Source organism: Nerophis ophidion, linkage group LG03 (assembly GCF_033978795.1).
Source record: "Nerophis ophidion isolate RoL-2023_Sa linkage group LG03, RoL_Noph_v1.0, whole genome shotgun sequence".
NCBI classification, from domain to species: Eukaryota; Metazoa; Chordata; class Actinopteri; order Syngnathiformes; family Syngnathidae; genus Nerophis; species Nerophis ophidion.
Genome location: NC_084613.1, coordinates 6,919,303 through 6,935,925, shown reverse-complemented (window position 1 = coordinate 6,935,925; position 16,623 = coordinate 6,919,303). Strand labels below are relative to the sequence as shown.

The window sequence follows — 16,623 nt, the reverse complement described above, 5'->3', positions numbered from 1 at the left end:
CTTTTTTCAAATAAAATCCATCCATCCATCCATCCATCTTCTTCCGTCTGAGGCCGGGTCGTGGGGGCAGCAGCCTAAGCAGAGAAGCCCAAAGCCACATTGTCCAGCTCTTCCCGGGGGATCCCGAGGCGTTCCCCGTGACCTCCTACCGGTCGGACGTGTTGCATCCTGACCAGATGCCCGTACCATTCGGCTCCTCTCCATGTACAAAATAAAATCTATTATTATCATTGTCCGGCTTCCATACTCCTTTTTATGCACTTTACAAGAAATACATTGGGGGTAAACTTGCTAGCTTTCTGAGACTCTTATTTTGTTAGCGCCGGCAGGGTGGATGGAGCAGGGCTTTTATTGTGAAGACAGGAACTGTGCAGTTGGTCTTTAGAGTTTTGACAGAGTCCGTTGAAATAAAAAAAGTGTTTCTGGCCTTCCTGTCGGTCATTTTTTCTTAATAATGATCCGGCAGCGGCCGGCGTCATCTCTCAAGACCCTCGGGTGCCGTGAATGTCTATCAAGTGACGTCTTGGTGAAGACTCATGAGCCATCATTTTTAACTTTATTTTTTATTGCCTGGCTCGCAATCGATGTAATGGGAACCCCAAAGATTGTTATTTCCTTGTTAAGTAGCTAAATCGATCGTTTTTTAATGAGGGTGAGTGCATAGCGTGCTAAATGGCTCAACGATTGTTATTTCCTTGTTAAATACTGTAGCTAAATCGATCCTTTTTGTGAGATGAGGATGAGTGCATAATGTGCTAAGAAATGAGTCGATCGTTTTCATGATGAGGGTTAAGTGTATAGTCATGTGTCCTGTACGGTGCAGAATGTATACTGTGATGGGGGATATAATCCTGAACTTCTCATATGGATTAAAGATACCTAATTTGGAAACGAATGCCCTCTAGTAGGTTTATATTGCAGGGCAAAGCCCAAAAGCGCAGGATTTAAGGCCGAACAAGATGGTGTGACTTTTCATGAGATGGTGTGACTTTTCATGAGGGTGAGTGCATAGCGTGCTAAATGGCTCAACGATTGTTATTTCCTTGTTAAATACTGTAGCTAAATCAATCCTTTTTGTGAGATGAGGGTGAGTGCATAATGTGCTAAGAAATGAGTCGATCGTTTTCATGATGAGGGTTAAGTGTATAGTCATGTGTCCTGTACGGTGCAGAATGTATACTGTGATGGGGGATATAATCCTGAACTTCTCATATGGATTAAAGATACCTAATTTGGAAACGAATGCCCTCTAGTAGGTTTATATTGCAGGGCAAAGCCCAAAAGCGCAGGATTTAAGGCCGAACAAGATGGTGTGACTTTTCATGAGATGGTGTGACTTTTCATGAGGGTGAGTGCATAGCGTGCTAAATGGCTCAACGATTGTTATTTCCTTGTTAAATACTGTAGCTGAATCGATCCTTTTTGGGAGATGAGGGTGAGTGCATAATGCGCTAAATGGCTCAATGATTTGTATTCCCTTGTTAAATAACTTAAGTCAATCGTTTTCATGATGAGGGTAAGTGCATAGTGTGCTAAATGGTTCAATAAATATTGATTTGTTAAATAGCGAAGTCGATGGTTTATGGTGAGGGCGAGTGCATAATGTGCTAAGAAATGAGTGGATCGTTTTCACGATGAGGGTTAAGTGTATAGTCATGTGTCCTGTACGGTGCAGAATGTATACTGTGATGGGGGATATAATCCTGAACTTCTCATACGGATTAAAGATACCTAATTTGGAAACGAATGCCCTCTAGTAGGTTTATATTGCGGGGCGAAGCCCAAAAGCCCAGGATTTAAGGCCAAAAAAGATGGTGTGACTTTTCATGAGATGGTGTGACTTTTCACGAGGGCGAGTGCATAGCGTGCTAAATGGCTCAATGATTGTTATTTCCTTGTTAAATACTGTAACTGAATCGATCCTTTTTGTGAGAGGAGGGTGAGTGCATAATGCGCTAAATGGGTCAATGATTTGTATTCCCTTGTTAAGTAACTTAAGTCAATCGTTTTCATGATGAGGGTAAGTGCATAGTGTGCTAAATGGCTCAATAAATATTGGTTTGTTAAATAGCGAAGTCGATTTTTTATGGTGAGGGCGAGTGCATAATGTGCTAAGAAATGAGTCGATTGTTTTCATGATGAGGGTTAAGTGTATAGTCATGTGTCCTGTACGGTGCAGAATGTATACTGTGATGGAGGATATAATCCTGAACTTCTCATGTGGATTAAAGATACTTAATTTGGAAACGAATGCCCTCTCGTAGGTTTATATTGCAGGGCGAAGCCAAAAGCGCAGGATTTAAGGCCAAAAAAGATGGTGTGACTTTTCATGAGATGGTGTGACTTTTCATGAGGGTGAGTGCATAGCGTGCTAAATGGCTCAACGATTGTTATTTCCTTGTTAAATACTGTAGCTGAATCGATCCTTTTTGGGAGATGAGGGTGAGTGCATAATGCGCTAAATGGGTCAATGATTTGTATTCCCTTGTTAAATAACTAAGTCAACCGTTTTCATGATGAGGGTAAGTGCATAGTGTGCTAAATGGCTCAATAAATATTGATTTGTTAAATAGCGAAGTCGATTGTTTATGGTGAGGGCGAGTGCATAATGTGCTAAGAAATGAGTGGATCGTTTTCACGATGAGGGTTAAGTGTATAGTCATGTGTCCTGTACGGTGCAGAATGTATACTGTGATGGGGGATATAATCCTGAACTTCTCATACGGATTAAAGATACTTAATTTGGAAACGAATGCCCTCTCGTAGCTTTATATTGCGGGCGAAGCCAAAAGCGCAGGATTTAAGGCCAAAAAAAGATGGTGTGCGGAAATGTTGCAGGCTTTATGATAATGAGCTTTGGGTCATGACCGAAAGGATAAGATCACGGGTACTAGCGGCCGAAATGAGTTTTCTCCCTTAGAGATAGGGTGAGAAGCTCTGCCATCCGGGAGGAACTCAAAGTAAAGCCGCTGCTCCTCCACATGGAGAGGAGCCAGATGAGGTGGTTCGGGCATCTGGTCAGGATGCCACCCCAACGCCTCACTAGGAAGGTTTTTAGGGCACGTCCAGCTGGTAGGAGGCCACGGGGAAGACCCAGGACACGTTGGGAAGACTATGTCTCCCGGCTGGCCTGGGAACGCCTCGGGATCCCCCGGGAAGAGCTAGACGAAGTGGCTGGGGAGAGGGAAGTCTGGGCTTCCCTGCTTAGGCTGCTGCCCCCGCGACCCGACCTCGGATAAGCGGAAGATGATGGATGGAAAATTCCGATCTCCACAAGGAGTTATAAAAACTAATAATGTAGTGAAGTGAAGTGAATTATATCTATAGCGCTTTTCTTTAGTGACTCAAAGCCAATATCTAAGTTACATTTTTTTCTTTAAAGCCGTGTGGGTGGCACTGGGAAGGTGGGTAAAGTGTCTTGCCCAAGGACACAACGGCAGTGACTACGATGGCGAAAGCGGGGATTGAACCTGCAAAACTGAAGTTGCTGGCACAGGCGCTCTACCAACCGAGCTATACCGCTTTATTCCTACTATGTAGTTGTTACACCTGTCCTGCTGTTCGGTCCGGTGCAGACTGTAGTGGAGGACCACAGTGGAGACATTCCCTTCAGGGTCGATACCATTTCAATTTCTTTTAATTTGTGGGGCGGTAAACGTTGATTAGGTGGCAGATATATATTTGCAAGGCCATTTTCAAGAGGGATATTTAAAGAGAAACTACATCTTGTGAGACCATGTCGGTCATGAAATGGGGAAATGATTGCCATTTCCACTTGAACTTGGGGCGGTTTGGTAGGGTGGCCGTGCCAGCAACTTGAGGGTTGCAGGTTCGATCCCCGTTTCCGCCATCCTAGTCACTGCCGTTGTGTCCTTGGGCAAGACACTTTACCCACCTACTCCCAGTGCCACCCACACTGGTTTGAACGTAACTTAGATATTGGGTTTCACTATGTAAAGCGCTTTGAGTCACTAGAGAAAAAGCGCTATATAAATATCATTCACTTCACTTAGTTTCCATTTTAACCTTGTAAAATTGTCCGTTGACTGTGAGTGTTTAAAGTAGTGATATTTTCTATGAAAATTAAGCCAATATTGACATTTTTCGCATTTCGAAAAGTAACGATATACATTTTGGTATTGGTACTAAAATATTGGTATCAGAATAACCGTAGCTCGTAGTTATACAAGATACATGTGATGACGTACATCTCCAGCCAAAAAGCATGTTTTTTTTGCCCCGACTCTAAAATAAATTCTCTAAAAGCTCGGATTTTATTGACAAAAACCTAAGGACCAAAGAAAAAATTTATATTTGTAATGGCCTTAAAGTACTTTTATTAGCAATGTCCACTCCTGCTTGCATTGGAGAGAAGTGTGAATAATGTTACCTGCAACACGGAGCCCATCAGGGAGGCAAGGTAGGCCATGGCCAGACATACGAGACCATAGGCCAGAGCTGTGGGGGGCATGAAGCATACATTAAAACACATCAGGCAAAAATGGAACAAAAACATGCAATCAAAATCATTAAACCTATACAGCAGACCAGGGCTAATTAAGGCTCGTTAGGCTTTTCAATCTGGCCCTGCCGGACATTCCCAAATCATTTTTCTAGATGTTTAAGATGGAAAATGTATGATGTGCACTCATCTATTCTAACTTGAACGATACAAATTATTTCAATGGTTGGAATCTGTGTTTTTGCATGATAAACTACTCGTTACTAAAATCACAGTGGGGTTAAAAAGTACCTAGTCAGCCACGGATTGTGCAAGTTCTCCCACTTCAAAGGATGACAGAGATCTGTAATTTTCATCATAGGTACACTTCAACTGTGAGAGACAGAATGTGAGAAAAAAAATCCAGGAATTCACATTGTCGGAATTTTAAATAATTTATTTGTGAATTATGGTGGAAAACAAGTATTCGGTCAATAACAAAAAATCATATAAAACCTTTGTTGGCAATAACAAAGGTCAAATGACTACTATAGGTCTTTCCCAGGTTTGCACACACAGTAGCTGGTATTTTGGCCCATTCCTCTATGCAGATCTTCTCGAGAGCAGTGATGTTTTGGAGCTGTCGCCGAGAAACATGGACTTTCAACTCCCTCCACAGATTTTCTATGGCAGAGGTGCTCACACTTTTTCTGCAGGCGAGCTACTTTTCAATTGACCAAGTCGAGGAGATCTACCTCATTTATATTTATGCCCGATTGTAGCTGAGATAGGCGCCAGCGCCCCCCGCGACCCCGAAAGGGAATAAGCGGTAGAAAATGGATGGATGGATATTTATGAAAGAGACATTTTTGTTAACAAGTTAATGGTGTTTAATGATAATACAAGCATGTTTAACACACATAGATTCCTTTCTTTCATGAAGACAAGAATATAAGTTGGTGTATTACCTGATTCTGATGACTTGCATTGATTGGAATCAGACAGTGGTGCTGATAACGTCCGCATTTTCAAATGGAGGAAAAAAAAAAAGTCCTCCTTTCTGTCCAATACCACATGAAAGTGGTTGGATTTGGCATCTCATTTGTCCAACTTGCATACTGGTTTTAAACACTTTGTTATGAGAGTAGCATATGTGTGTGGCCCTTTAATGTCTGGCAGCAGGTGAGTGACGTCAGTGACTGTGCGGGTGGGCAAGCAAGTGAGAAAGCGGTCGCTGAGGGCGGGGGGAGAAATACATTGGCATCAAACTCCGTAGCTTGCTAGCTTTCTGAGACTCTTATTTTGTTAGCACCGGCAGGATGAAACAGGTCTTTTATGGTGAAGACAGGAACTGTGCAGTCGGTCTTTAGAGTTTTGACAGCAGGTACGGAGTCTCTAGAAATAAAATGTGTTTCTCTGCGTCCGCCCTGTTAGTGATTTTTTTTCTTAAATATGAGCTCGCAGCAGCCAGCGTCATCTCACAAGATCCTCGGGTGCCGAGAATGTCAAACAACTGACGAAAGTGAAGTCTTGGTATGATTGCTCATTTTTATGTCTATTTTTTAATGCCTGGCTTGAGATCGACTGACACACCCTCCGAGATCGACCAGTCGATCGCGATCGACGTAATGGGCACCCCTGTTCTATGGGGTTGAGGTTTGGAGACTGGCTAGGCCACTCCAGGACTTTGGGATCATTGTCATGCTGGAAGACCCCAGCCACGTTTCATCTTCGAAGTTCTCACTGATGGAAGGAGGTTTTGGCTCAAAATCTCACGATACATTCATTCTTTCCTTAACACGGATCAATCGTCCTGTCCCCTTAGCAGAAAAAACGCCCCAAAGCATGATGTTTCCACCCCCATGCTTCACAGTAGGTATGGTGTTCTTGGGATGCAACTCAGTATTCTTCTTCCTCCAAACAGTTGAGTTTATACCAAAAAGTTGTATTTTGCTTTCATCTGACCACATGACATTCTCCCAATCCCCTGCTGTATCATCCATGTATCCATTTTGGTATCAACTCAACTGGTGGTGTTTGGAGGAAGAAGAATACTGAGTTGCATCCCAAGAACACCATACCTACTGTGAAGCATGGGGGTGGAAACATCATGCTTTGGGGCGGTTTTTCTGCTAAGGGGACAGGACGACTGATCCGTGTTAAGGAAAGAATGAATGGGGCCATGTATCGTGAGATTTGGAGCCAAAACCTCCTTTGAATGGTTGACCAAATACTTATTTTCCACCATAATTTACAAATAAATTATTTTAAATTCCTACAATGTGAATTCCAGGATTTTTTTTTTCACATGGCCCCATTCATTCTTTCCTTAACACGGATCAATCGTCCTGTCCCCTTAGCAGAAAAACAGCCCCAAAGCATGATGTTTCCACCCCCATGCTTCACAGTAGGTATGGTGTTCTTGGGATGCAACTTCCTCCAAACAGTTGAGTTTATACCAAAAAGTTGTATTTTGGTTTCATCTGACCACATGACATTCTCCCAATCCTCTGCTGTATCATCCATGTATCCATTTTGGTATAAACTCAACTTGTCGTGTTTGGAGGAAGAAGAATACTGAGTTGCATCCCAAGAACACCATACCTACTGTGAAGCATGGGGGTGGAAACATCATGCTTTGGGGCTGTTTTTCTGCTAAGGGGACAGGACGATTGATCCGTGTTAATGAAAGAATGAATGGGGCCATGTATCATGAGATTTGGAGCCAAAACCTCCTTTGAGTGGTTGACCAAATACTTATTTTCCACAATAATTTACAAATAAATTCTTTAAAATTCCTACAATGTGAATTCCTGGATTTTTTTTTCCACATTCTGTCTCTCACAGTTGAAGTGTACCTATGATGAAAATTACAGACCTCTTTCATCCTTTGAAGTGGGAGAACTTGCACAATCGGTGGCTGACTGAATACTTTAGACCTGCCCTATAGTGACTAACATCTATTCTCAAAAATAACAACTTTCAACTAAAACAGGGGTCCCCAAACTACGGCCTGCGGGCCAAATCCGGCCCGCCAGCGTTCGAAATCTGGCCCGCGGGAAGTCCCAAGTTAAAAATGTGTTTTTATTTTTTTAGGGTCCTTGGCCCATGGCAAAGGACTCCACGGGAGTCCTTTGCCATGGGCCAAGGACCCTATTGAAACTGCTGTGTTTTATTATTATTCCGCACCTACGCGCCGTAATTTGACCCCCTTAACATGCTTCAAAACTCACCAAATTTGACACACACGTCGGTATAGCAAACCTTCCCAACATATTAAGCAACCAATCCCCCAAAATGAAAATTGCACTCTAGCGCCCCCTAGGAAAAAATTACAGACAAGACTGCATGTAACTTCTGTTAGGAATGTCATAGCGACATGAAACAAAAACTCCTATGTAGGTCTGACTTAGACCCAATTTTCATACACTCACTTCTTTCAGCAAAAATCTACAGGAAGTTGGCAAAAACCCCTTCAACATAAAATTTTCGCCAAAAATGCCATTTTTGCCTCTTTGCGCTGTAATTTGACCCCTTTAAAATGCTTCAAAAGTCACCAAACTTGGCGCACACATAAGGACTGGCGAATATTGCGATCTAATGAAAAAACCAAAACCCAAAACTCAAAAATTGCGCTCTAGCGCTATTTTTGAATAAAACACTGAAAAAACTGCTCCTAGGAAGAAAACACAGACAAAACTGCTTGTAACTTCCGGTAAGAATGTCAGAGAGACATGAAACAAAAACCTCTATGTAGGTCTCGCCTAGACCTACATTTCCTAGATTGACAACCCCCAACAAAAATCAACAGGAAGTTTGCAATCCCCCCTTCAAAACAAAAGTTTTGTAAAAACCGGTCACCTTTCTTCAAACATTATCTCCTCTGAGTGCGTTTGTTGTTTTGGCTTCAAACTCGCACAGGAGAGAGATTGAACCCTTCTGATTAAAAGTATAGAACAGAGTTTTGATAAGTTCTCAGGTTTTGATTTTATGCGCCGTCAAAGAACCCCTGTGCAAAGTCTCCTAAAAAATGTCATTTTTGCCTCTTTGAGCTGTTATTTGACCCCCTTAAAATGCTTCTAAACTCACCAAACTTGACACACACATCAGGTCTGGCAAAAATTGCGATCTGATGAAAAAACCTAACCTCAAAACTCAAAAATGCGCTCTACCGCCCCCCTAGGAATACAACACGGACAAACTGCTCCTAGGAAGAAAACACAGACAAAACTGCTTGTAACTTCCGGTAGGAATGTCAGAGAGACATGAAACAAAAAACACTATGTAGGTCTCACTTAGACCTACATTTTAATAATCAACATACTTTAGCAAAAATCAACAGGAAGTTTGATAATTTCACTTCAATACAACAACTGCATTACTTTCACAATGCATTAGATTCTCAAAATAGTGGCTCCAAGGCGTCTTCTAACGCTTATCCGGCCGTGGGTCTCGGGGGCAGCAGCCAAAGGCGGACCCGACCAACGCTGCTTGCAGCTTTAATTTTTGTCTAATCTTTCTTTTTTTTTGGAACCTTTTTAAAGTCCAACTGTGCCATTTTTCCACTGGTCTTAAAACGTCAAACAAGAGTGGTATTAAATGTGAACTTAAACTTCATTGGATCATTCAGAGAGCAATTCCGATCATACAGATGTTCGTATTTACCAAGTCCTTTGGACAGAAACGTGGCTTTGGACTCGGTCATGTTTGGAAAATGCGGTTTAATGAGGTCCTCCATGGTTACTGTTGCCAGGGAGTTGAAGGCTGATGAGATGGTGCTGGGAAGGAAATGAGACACATGAATGATAGCACTTCACAATATCTGCAACCAGAGTCAATAATGCAGTAGAACTTCCATTTACAAACCCTCGTTGTGCAAACTTTAATCTTTACAAACTGTGGTCCGAATAAAAAATATGCTATTAAAAGTGAAGGTTTTGATTAGAAACTGAGTGCACCACAGGACTAGTGACCGTGTGTCTGTGTGTAAAGATAAGTAACAAAAGTTACTTCAATGTGTGTTTTTTTTGGCTTTGTTACTTAATAAAATAGTTTTTTTGATATACAGTACTGTGTATGATTTATATTGTGTTCAAAGTGTGCCAACTTTTACAAAAAATTTGACTTTTTGTTGATACCATAACCCACGATTAATAATGACATTGTTATGGAGAAATGTGCTTAAATTTTTTGAACGTTTCGGGTTTGTAAATTGAGATTTCAAACAAACCAACAAGGTAAAGTTATTTTGTAATTCCTCTTAAATGTAGCGAATTCGCTATTAAAAGAAAAGTAGTTTTGTGATTTGAAACTGAGTGCACCACAGGACTAGTGACAGTGTGTTTGTGTGTAAAGATAAGTAACACAAGTTACTTCAATGTGTTGTTTTTTTGGCTTTGTTACTTAATAAAATAGGTTTTTTGATATACAGTACTGCGTATGATATATAGTGTTCAAAGTGTGTCAACTTTTACGAAAAATTGTACTTTTGTTAAGGCTGAAACCCATTATTAATAATGACATTGTTTCTTATGGAGAAATGTGCCTTAATTTATGAATGTTTCGGTTTAAGAACCTTGTTCAATTGAGATTGTAAATTGAGATTTCAAACACACAGGTAAAATTATTTTATATTCCTCATAAATGTAGCGACCTAGCTATTAAAAGTGAAGGAGTTTTTTGATTAGAAACTGAGTGCACCACAGGACTAGTGACAGTGTGTCTGTGTGTAAAGCTAAGTAACAAAAGTTACTTCAATGTGTTGTTTTTTTTGGCTTTGTTACTTAATAAAATAGGTTTGTTTGATATACAGTACTGGATTTGATTTATATCGTGTTCAAAGTGTACAAACTTTTACAAAAATTTGGAATTTCGTCGAGGCTGGAACCCATTATTATGGAGAAATGTGCTTCAACTTACAAACTCCGTTTCCTTATGAGTTGGGAAATTGTGTTAGATGTAAATATAAACAGGAATACAATGATTTGCAAATCATTTTCAACCCATATTCAGTTGAATATGCTACAAAGACAACATATTTGATGTTAAAACTGATAAAAAAATTTTTTTGCTGCAAATAATCATTAACTTTAGAATTTGATGCCAGCAACACGTGACAAAGAAGTTGGGAAAAGTGGAAATAAATACTAAAAAAGTTGAGGAATGCTCATCAAACACTTATTTGGAACATCCCACAGGTGTGCAGGCTAATTGGGAACAGGTGGGTGCCATGATTGGGTATAAAAGCAGCTTCCATGAAATGCTAAGTCATTCACAAACATGGATGGGGCGAGGGTCACAAATTAGTAAGCAAATTGTCGGACAGTTTTAGAACAACATTTCTCAACGAGCTATTGCAAGGAATTTAGGGATTTTACCATCTACGGACTGTAAAATCATCAAAAAGTTCAGAAAATCTGGAGAAATCACTGCAAGTAAGCGATAATATTACGGACTTTTGATCCTTCAGGACAAACAGACAAAAGTTAGTTCAATATGTAGTTTTTTTGGCTTTGTTACTTAATAAAATAGGTTTGTTTGATATACAGTACTGTGTATGATTTATATTGTGTTCAAAGTGCACCAACGTTTACGAAAAATTTTACTTTTGTCGAGGCTGAAACCCATTATTAATAATTACATTGTTTCTAATGGAGAAATGTGCTTCAATTTATGAACGTTTTGCTTTACAAACCTTGTTCAAGAACCAATTGAGTTGGTAAATCAACCAAAGTCACAATGATTTATTTATATTGTGTTCAAAGTGTACCAACTTTTACAAAAAATTGGACTTTTGTCGAGGGTGGAACCCATTATTAATAATTACATTGTTTATGGAGAAATGTGCTTCAATTTATGAACGTTTCGGTTTAAGAACCTTGTTCCAAGAACCAATTGAGTTGGTAAATCAACCAAAGTCACAATGATTTATATTGTGTTCAAAGTGTACCAACTTTTACAAAAAATTGGATTTTTGTTGAGGGTGGAACCCATTATTAATAATTACATTGTTTATGGAGAAGTGTGCTTCAATTTATGAACGTTTCGGTTTACAAACCTTGTTCAAGAACCAATTGGGTTGGTAAATCAACCAAAGTCACAATGATTTGTATTGTGTTCAAAGTGTACCAACTTTTACAAAAAATTGGACTTTTGTCAATGGTGGAACCCATTATTAATAATTACATTGTTTATGGAGAAGTGTGCTTCAATTTAAGAACGTTTCGGTTTACAAACCTTGTTCAAGAACCAATTGAATTTGGAAATCAACCAAAGTCACAATGATTTATATTGTGTTCAAAGTGTACCAACTTTTATAAAAAAATTGACTTTTTTCGAGGGTGGAACCCATTATTAATAATTACATTGTTTATGGAGAAGTGTGCTTCAATTTATGAATGTTTCGGTTTACAAACCTTGTTCAAGAACCAATTGAGTTGGTAAATCAACCAAAGTCACAATGATTTATATTGTGTTCAAAGTGTACCAACTTTTACGAAAAATTGGACTTTGTCGAGGGTGGAACCCATTATTAATAATTACATTGTTTATGGAGAAGTGTGCTTCAATTTATGAACGTTTCGGTTTGCAAACCTTGTTCAAGAACCAATTGAGTTTGGAAATCAACCAAAGTCACAATGATTTATTTATATTGTGTTCAAAGGTTACCAACTTTTATAAAAAATTGGACTTTTGTCGAGTGTGGAACCCATTATTAATAATTACATTGTTTCTAATGAAGAAATGTGCTTCAATTTATGAACATTTTGCTTTACAAATCTTGTTAACGAACCAATTGAGTTGGTAAATCAACCAAAGTAACAATGATTTATATTGTGTTCAAAGTGTACTAACTTTTATAAAAAAAAATTGACTTTTGTCGAGGGTGGAACCCATTATTAATAATTACATTGTTTATGGAGAAATGTGCTTCAATTTATGAACGTTTCGGTTTACAAACCTTGTTCAAGAACCAATTGGGTTGGTAAATCAACCAAAGTCACAATGATTTATATTGTGTTCAAAGTGTACCAACTTTTACGAAAAATTGGACTTTAGTCGAGGGTGGAACCCATTATTAATAATTACATTGTTTATGGAGAAGTGTGCTTCAATTTATGAATGTTTCGGTTTACAAACCTTGTTCAAGAACCAATTGAGTTGGTAAATCAACCAAAGTCACAATGATTTATTTATATTGTGTTCAAAGTGTACCAACTTTTACAAAAAATTTGACTTTTGTCGAGGGTGGAACCCATTATTAATAATTACATTGTTTATGGAGAAGTGTGCTTCAATTTAAGAACGTTTCGGTTTACAAACCTTGTTCAAGAACCAATTGAGTTGGTAAATCAACCAAAGTCACAATGATTTATATTGTGTTCAAAGTGTACCAACTTTTACAAAAAATTTGACTTTTGTCGAGGGTGGAAACCGTCATTAATAATTACATTGTTTATGGAGAAATGTGCTCCAATTTATGAACATTTCGGTTTACAAACCTTGTTCAAGAACCAATTGAGTTGGGAAATCAACCAAAGTCACAATGATTTGTGTTCAAAGTGTACCAACTTTTACAAAAAATTGGACTTTTGTCGAGGGTGGAACCCATTATTAATAATGACATTGTTTATGGAGAAGTGTGCTTCAATTTATGAACGTTTCGGTTTACAAAGAACCAATTGCGTCTGTAAATCAACCTGAAGAGCTGCAGCCCGCCACCATAGCCCCCCCACTCCCTCCCCTCTGTTGCAAGTCTGGAGATGTATGTTGTGATACGTATATATGCTTTGCTCTGGAGTTTGTTTTTTTTTCTCCCCATAGCTGTTCTGTGACCCTTAAACACTGTTTGTTTGTCTAATCAAATCAATCAGTCAATCAACAAAGTTGTGTTGTACTTGGGCAATAACAATACTTAACTACGTCCATAATTACACTGGTAATCAAAATATACCGCACCTGTTCAAGAAGTCGCATTCATGATAAGAAGTATCTACCTCAGTAGAAGCATTAAAACTCATCTGTATACTCTAGCCTTTAAATAGACCTCCTTTTTAGACCAGTTGATCTGCCGCTTCTTTTCTTTCTCCTATGTCCCCCCCCCTCCCTTGTGGAGGGGGTCCGGTCCGATGACCATGGATGAAGTACCGGCTGTCCAGAGTCGAGACCCAGGATGGACCGCTCGCCTGTGTATCGGTTGGGGACATCTCTACGCTGCTGATCTGCCTCCGCTTGAGATGGTTTCCTGCGGACGGGGACTCTCGCTGCCGTCTTGGATTCGCTTTGAACTGAACTCTCGCGGCTGTGTCGGAGCCACTACGGATTGAACTTTCACAGTATCATGTTAGACCCGCTCGACATCCATTGCTTTCGGTCCCCTAGAGGGGGGGGGGTTGCCCACATCTGAGGTCCTCTCCAAGGTTTCTCATAGTCAGCATTGTCACTGGCGTCCCACTGGGTGTGAGTTTTCCTTGCCCTTTTGTGTGGTTCTTGCCAGGATGTCGTAGTCGTAATGATTTGTGCAGTCCTTTGAGACATTTGTGATTTGGGGCTATATAAATAAACATTGATGGATTGATTGATTGATATTTGATTTATTATTGGTTAGCTTCAGTCAATCAATCAATCAATGTTTATTTATATAGCCCCAAATCACAAATGTCTCAAAGGACTGGCTGTCCAGAGTCGAGACCCAGGATGGACCGCTCGCCTGTGTATCGGTTGGGGACATCTCTACGCTGCTGATCCGCCTCCGCTTGAGATGGTTTCCTGCGGACGGGGACTCTCGCTGCCGTCTTGGATCCGCTTTGAACTGAACTCTCGCGGCTGTGTCGGAGCCACTACGGATTGAACTTTCCCAGTATCATGTTAGACCCGCTCGACATCCATTGCTTTCGGTCCCCTAGAGGGGAGGGGGTTGCCCACATCTGAGGTCCTCTCCAAGGTTTCTCATAGTCAGCATTGTCACTGGCGTCCCACTGGATGTGAGTTTTCCTTGCCCTTTTGTGGGTTCTTCCGAGGATGTCGTAGTCGTAATGGTTTGTGCAGTCCTTTGAGACATTTGTGATTTGGGGCTATATAAATAAACATTGATTGATTGATTGATTGATATTTGATTTATTATTGGTTAGCTTCAGTCAATCAATCAATCAATGTTTATTTATATAGCCCCAAATCACAAATGTCTCAAAGGACTGGCTGTCCAGAGTCGAGACCCAGGATGGACCGCTCGCCTGTGTATCGGTTGGGGACATCTCTACGCTGCTGATCCGCCTCCGCTTGAGATGGTTTCCTGCGGACGGGGACTCTCGCTGCCGTCTTGGATTCGCTTTGAACTGAACTCTCGCGGCTGTGTCGGAGCCACTACGGATTGAACTTTCCCAGTATCATGTTAGACCCGCTCGACATCCATTGCTTTCGGTCCCCTAGAGGGGGGGGGTTGCCCACATCTGAGGTCCTCTCCAAGGTTTCTCATAGTCAGCATTGTCACTGGCGTCCCACCGGGTGTGAGTTTTCCTTGCCCTTTTGTGGGTTCTTCCGAGGATGTCGTAGTCGTAATGGTTTGTGCAGTCCTTTGAGACATTTGTGATTTGGGGCTATATAAATAAACATTGATTGATTGATATTTGATTTATTATTGGTTAGCTTCAGTCAATCAATCAATCAATGTTTATTTATATAGCCCCAAATCACAAATGTCTCAAAGGACTGGCTGTCCAGAGTCGAGACCCAGGATGGACCGCTCGCCTGTGTATCGGTTGGGGACATCTCTACGCTGCTGATCCGCCTCCGCTTGAGATGGTTTCCTGCGGACGGGGACTCTCGCTGCCGTCTTGGATCCGCTTTGAACTGAACTCTCGCGGCTGTGTCGGAGCCACTACGGATTGAACTTTCACAGTATCATGTTAGACCCGCTCGACATCCATTGCTTTCGGTCCCCTAGAGGGGGGGGGGGGGTTGCCCACATCTGAGGTCCTCTCCAAGGTTTCTCATAGTCAGCATTGTCACTGGCGTCCCACCGGGTGTGAGTTTTCCTTGCCCTTTTGTGTGGTTCTTGCCAGGATGTCGTAGTCGTAATGATTTGTGCAGTCCTTTGAGACATTTGTGATTTGGGGCTATATAAATAAACATTGATTGATTGATATTTGATTTATTATTGGTTAGCTTCAGTCAATCAATCAATCAATGTTTATTTATATAGCCCCAAATCACAAATGTCTCAAAGGACTGGCTGTCCAGAGTCGAGACCCAGGATGGACCGCTCGCCTGTGTATCGGTTGGGGACATCTCTACGCTGCTGATCCGCCTCCGCTTGAGATGGTTTCCTGCGGACGGGGACTCTCGCTGCCGTCTTGGATCCGCTTTGAACTGAACTCTCGCGGCTGTGTTGGAGCCACTACGGATTGAACTTTCACAGTATCATGTTAGACCCGCTCGACATCCATTGCTTTCGGTCCCCTAGAGGGGGGGGGGGGTTGCCCACATCTGAGGTCCTCTCCAAGGTTTCTCATAGTCAGCATTGTCACTGGCGTCCCACCGGGTGTGAGTTTTCCTTGCCCTTTTGTGTGGTTCTTGCCAGGATGTCGTAGTCGTAATGATTTGTGCAGTCCTTTGAGACATTTGTGATTTGGGGCTATATAAATAAACATTGATTGATTGATTGATTGATTGATATTTGATTTATTATTGGTTAGCTTCAGAATAACATAAATAAAATAAAAAAATGCATTATATTATATGGCTCGCACGGAAGTACATTTTCAAATATTTGGCTTTAATGGCTCTCTCAGCCCAAAAAAAGGATCCTGAGTGGTTTACCTTAGGGCTCCACTGAAGAGACAGGCCACAAACAGGCCAGGAAGCCCGGGAAGATCCTGGAACACATCCATCACAAAGTACAACACCATCTGTGCCCAAACACACACATGATGATGTATCTTTTACTCTGCTGCAAAGACTTCTTTTTTTTTTTGATCAATAAATAAATAAATAAGAGGTCACCTGATCATTGGTTTTGACGTAGCCTTTATCTAAAGGACTGTCTTCTCCATAGCGGGCAAACATGACCAGACCCATCAGACACCCTAAACATAGGACTATCTGCTGGCACGGGAAAACCACATAGCAGGACCTGCGGGAAGACCGTAAGTTGAATGCAATAAAGATTAAAAAAAAAAAAGAGG

At 40.9% G+C, this 16,623-nt stretch overlaps 1 protein-coding gene across 1 annotated transcript in view; it reads right to left on the bottom strand.

Moving 5' to 3' along the window:
- Positions 1-16,623, bottom strand: part of slc5a6a (solute carrier family 5 member 6a) — a 77,188-nt gene that overhangs the window by 13,357 nt on the left and 47,208 nt on the right. Inside the window, exons 9-12 of the mRNA XM_061894124.1 lie at positions 16,442-16,571; positions 16,259-16,347; positions 9,107-9,219; positions 4,391-4,458 (exon numbers count right to left, since the gene is read on the bottom strand). Of these exons, the coding sequence (XP_061750108.1) occupies positions 4,391-4,458; positions 9,107-9,219; positions 16,259-16,347; positions 16,442-16,571 (400 nt within the window). The remainder of the gene's footprint in view (positions 1-4,390; positions 4,459-9,106; positions 9,220-16,258; positions 16,348-16,441; positions 16,572-16,623) is intronic.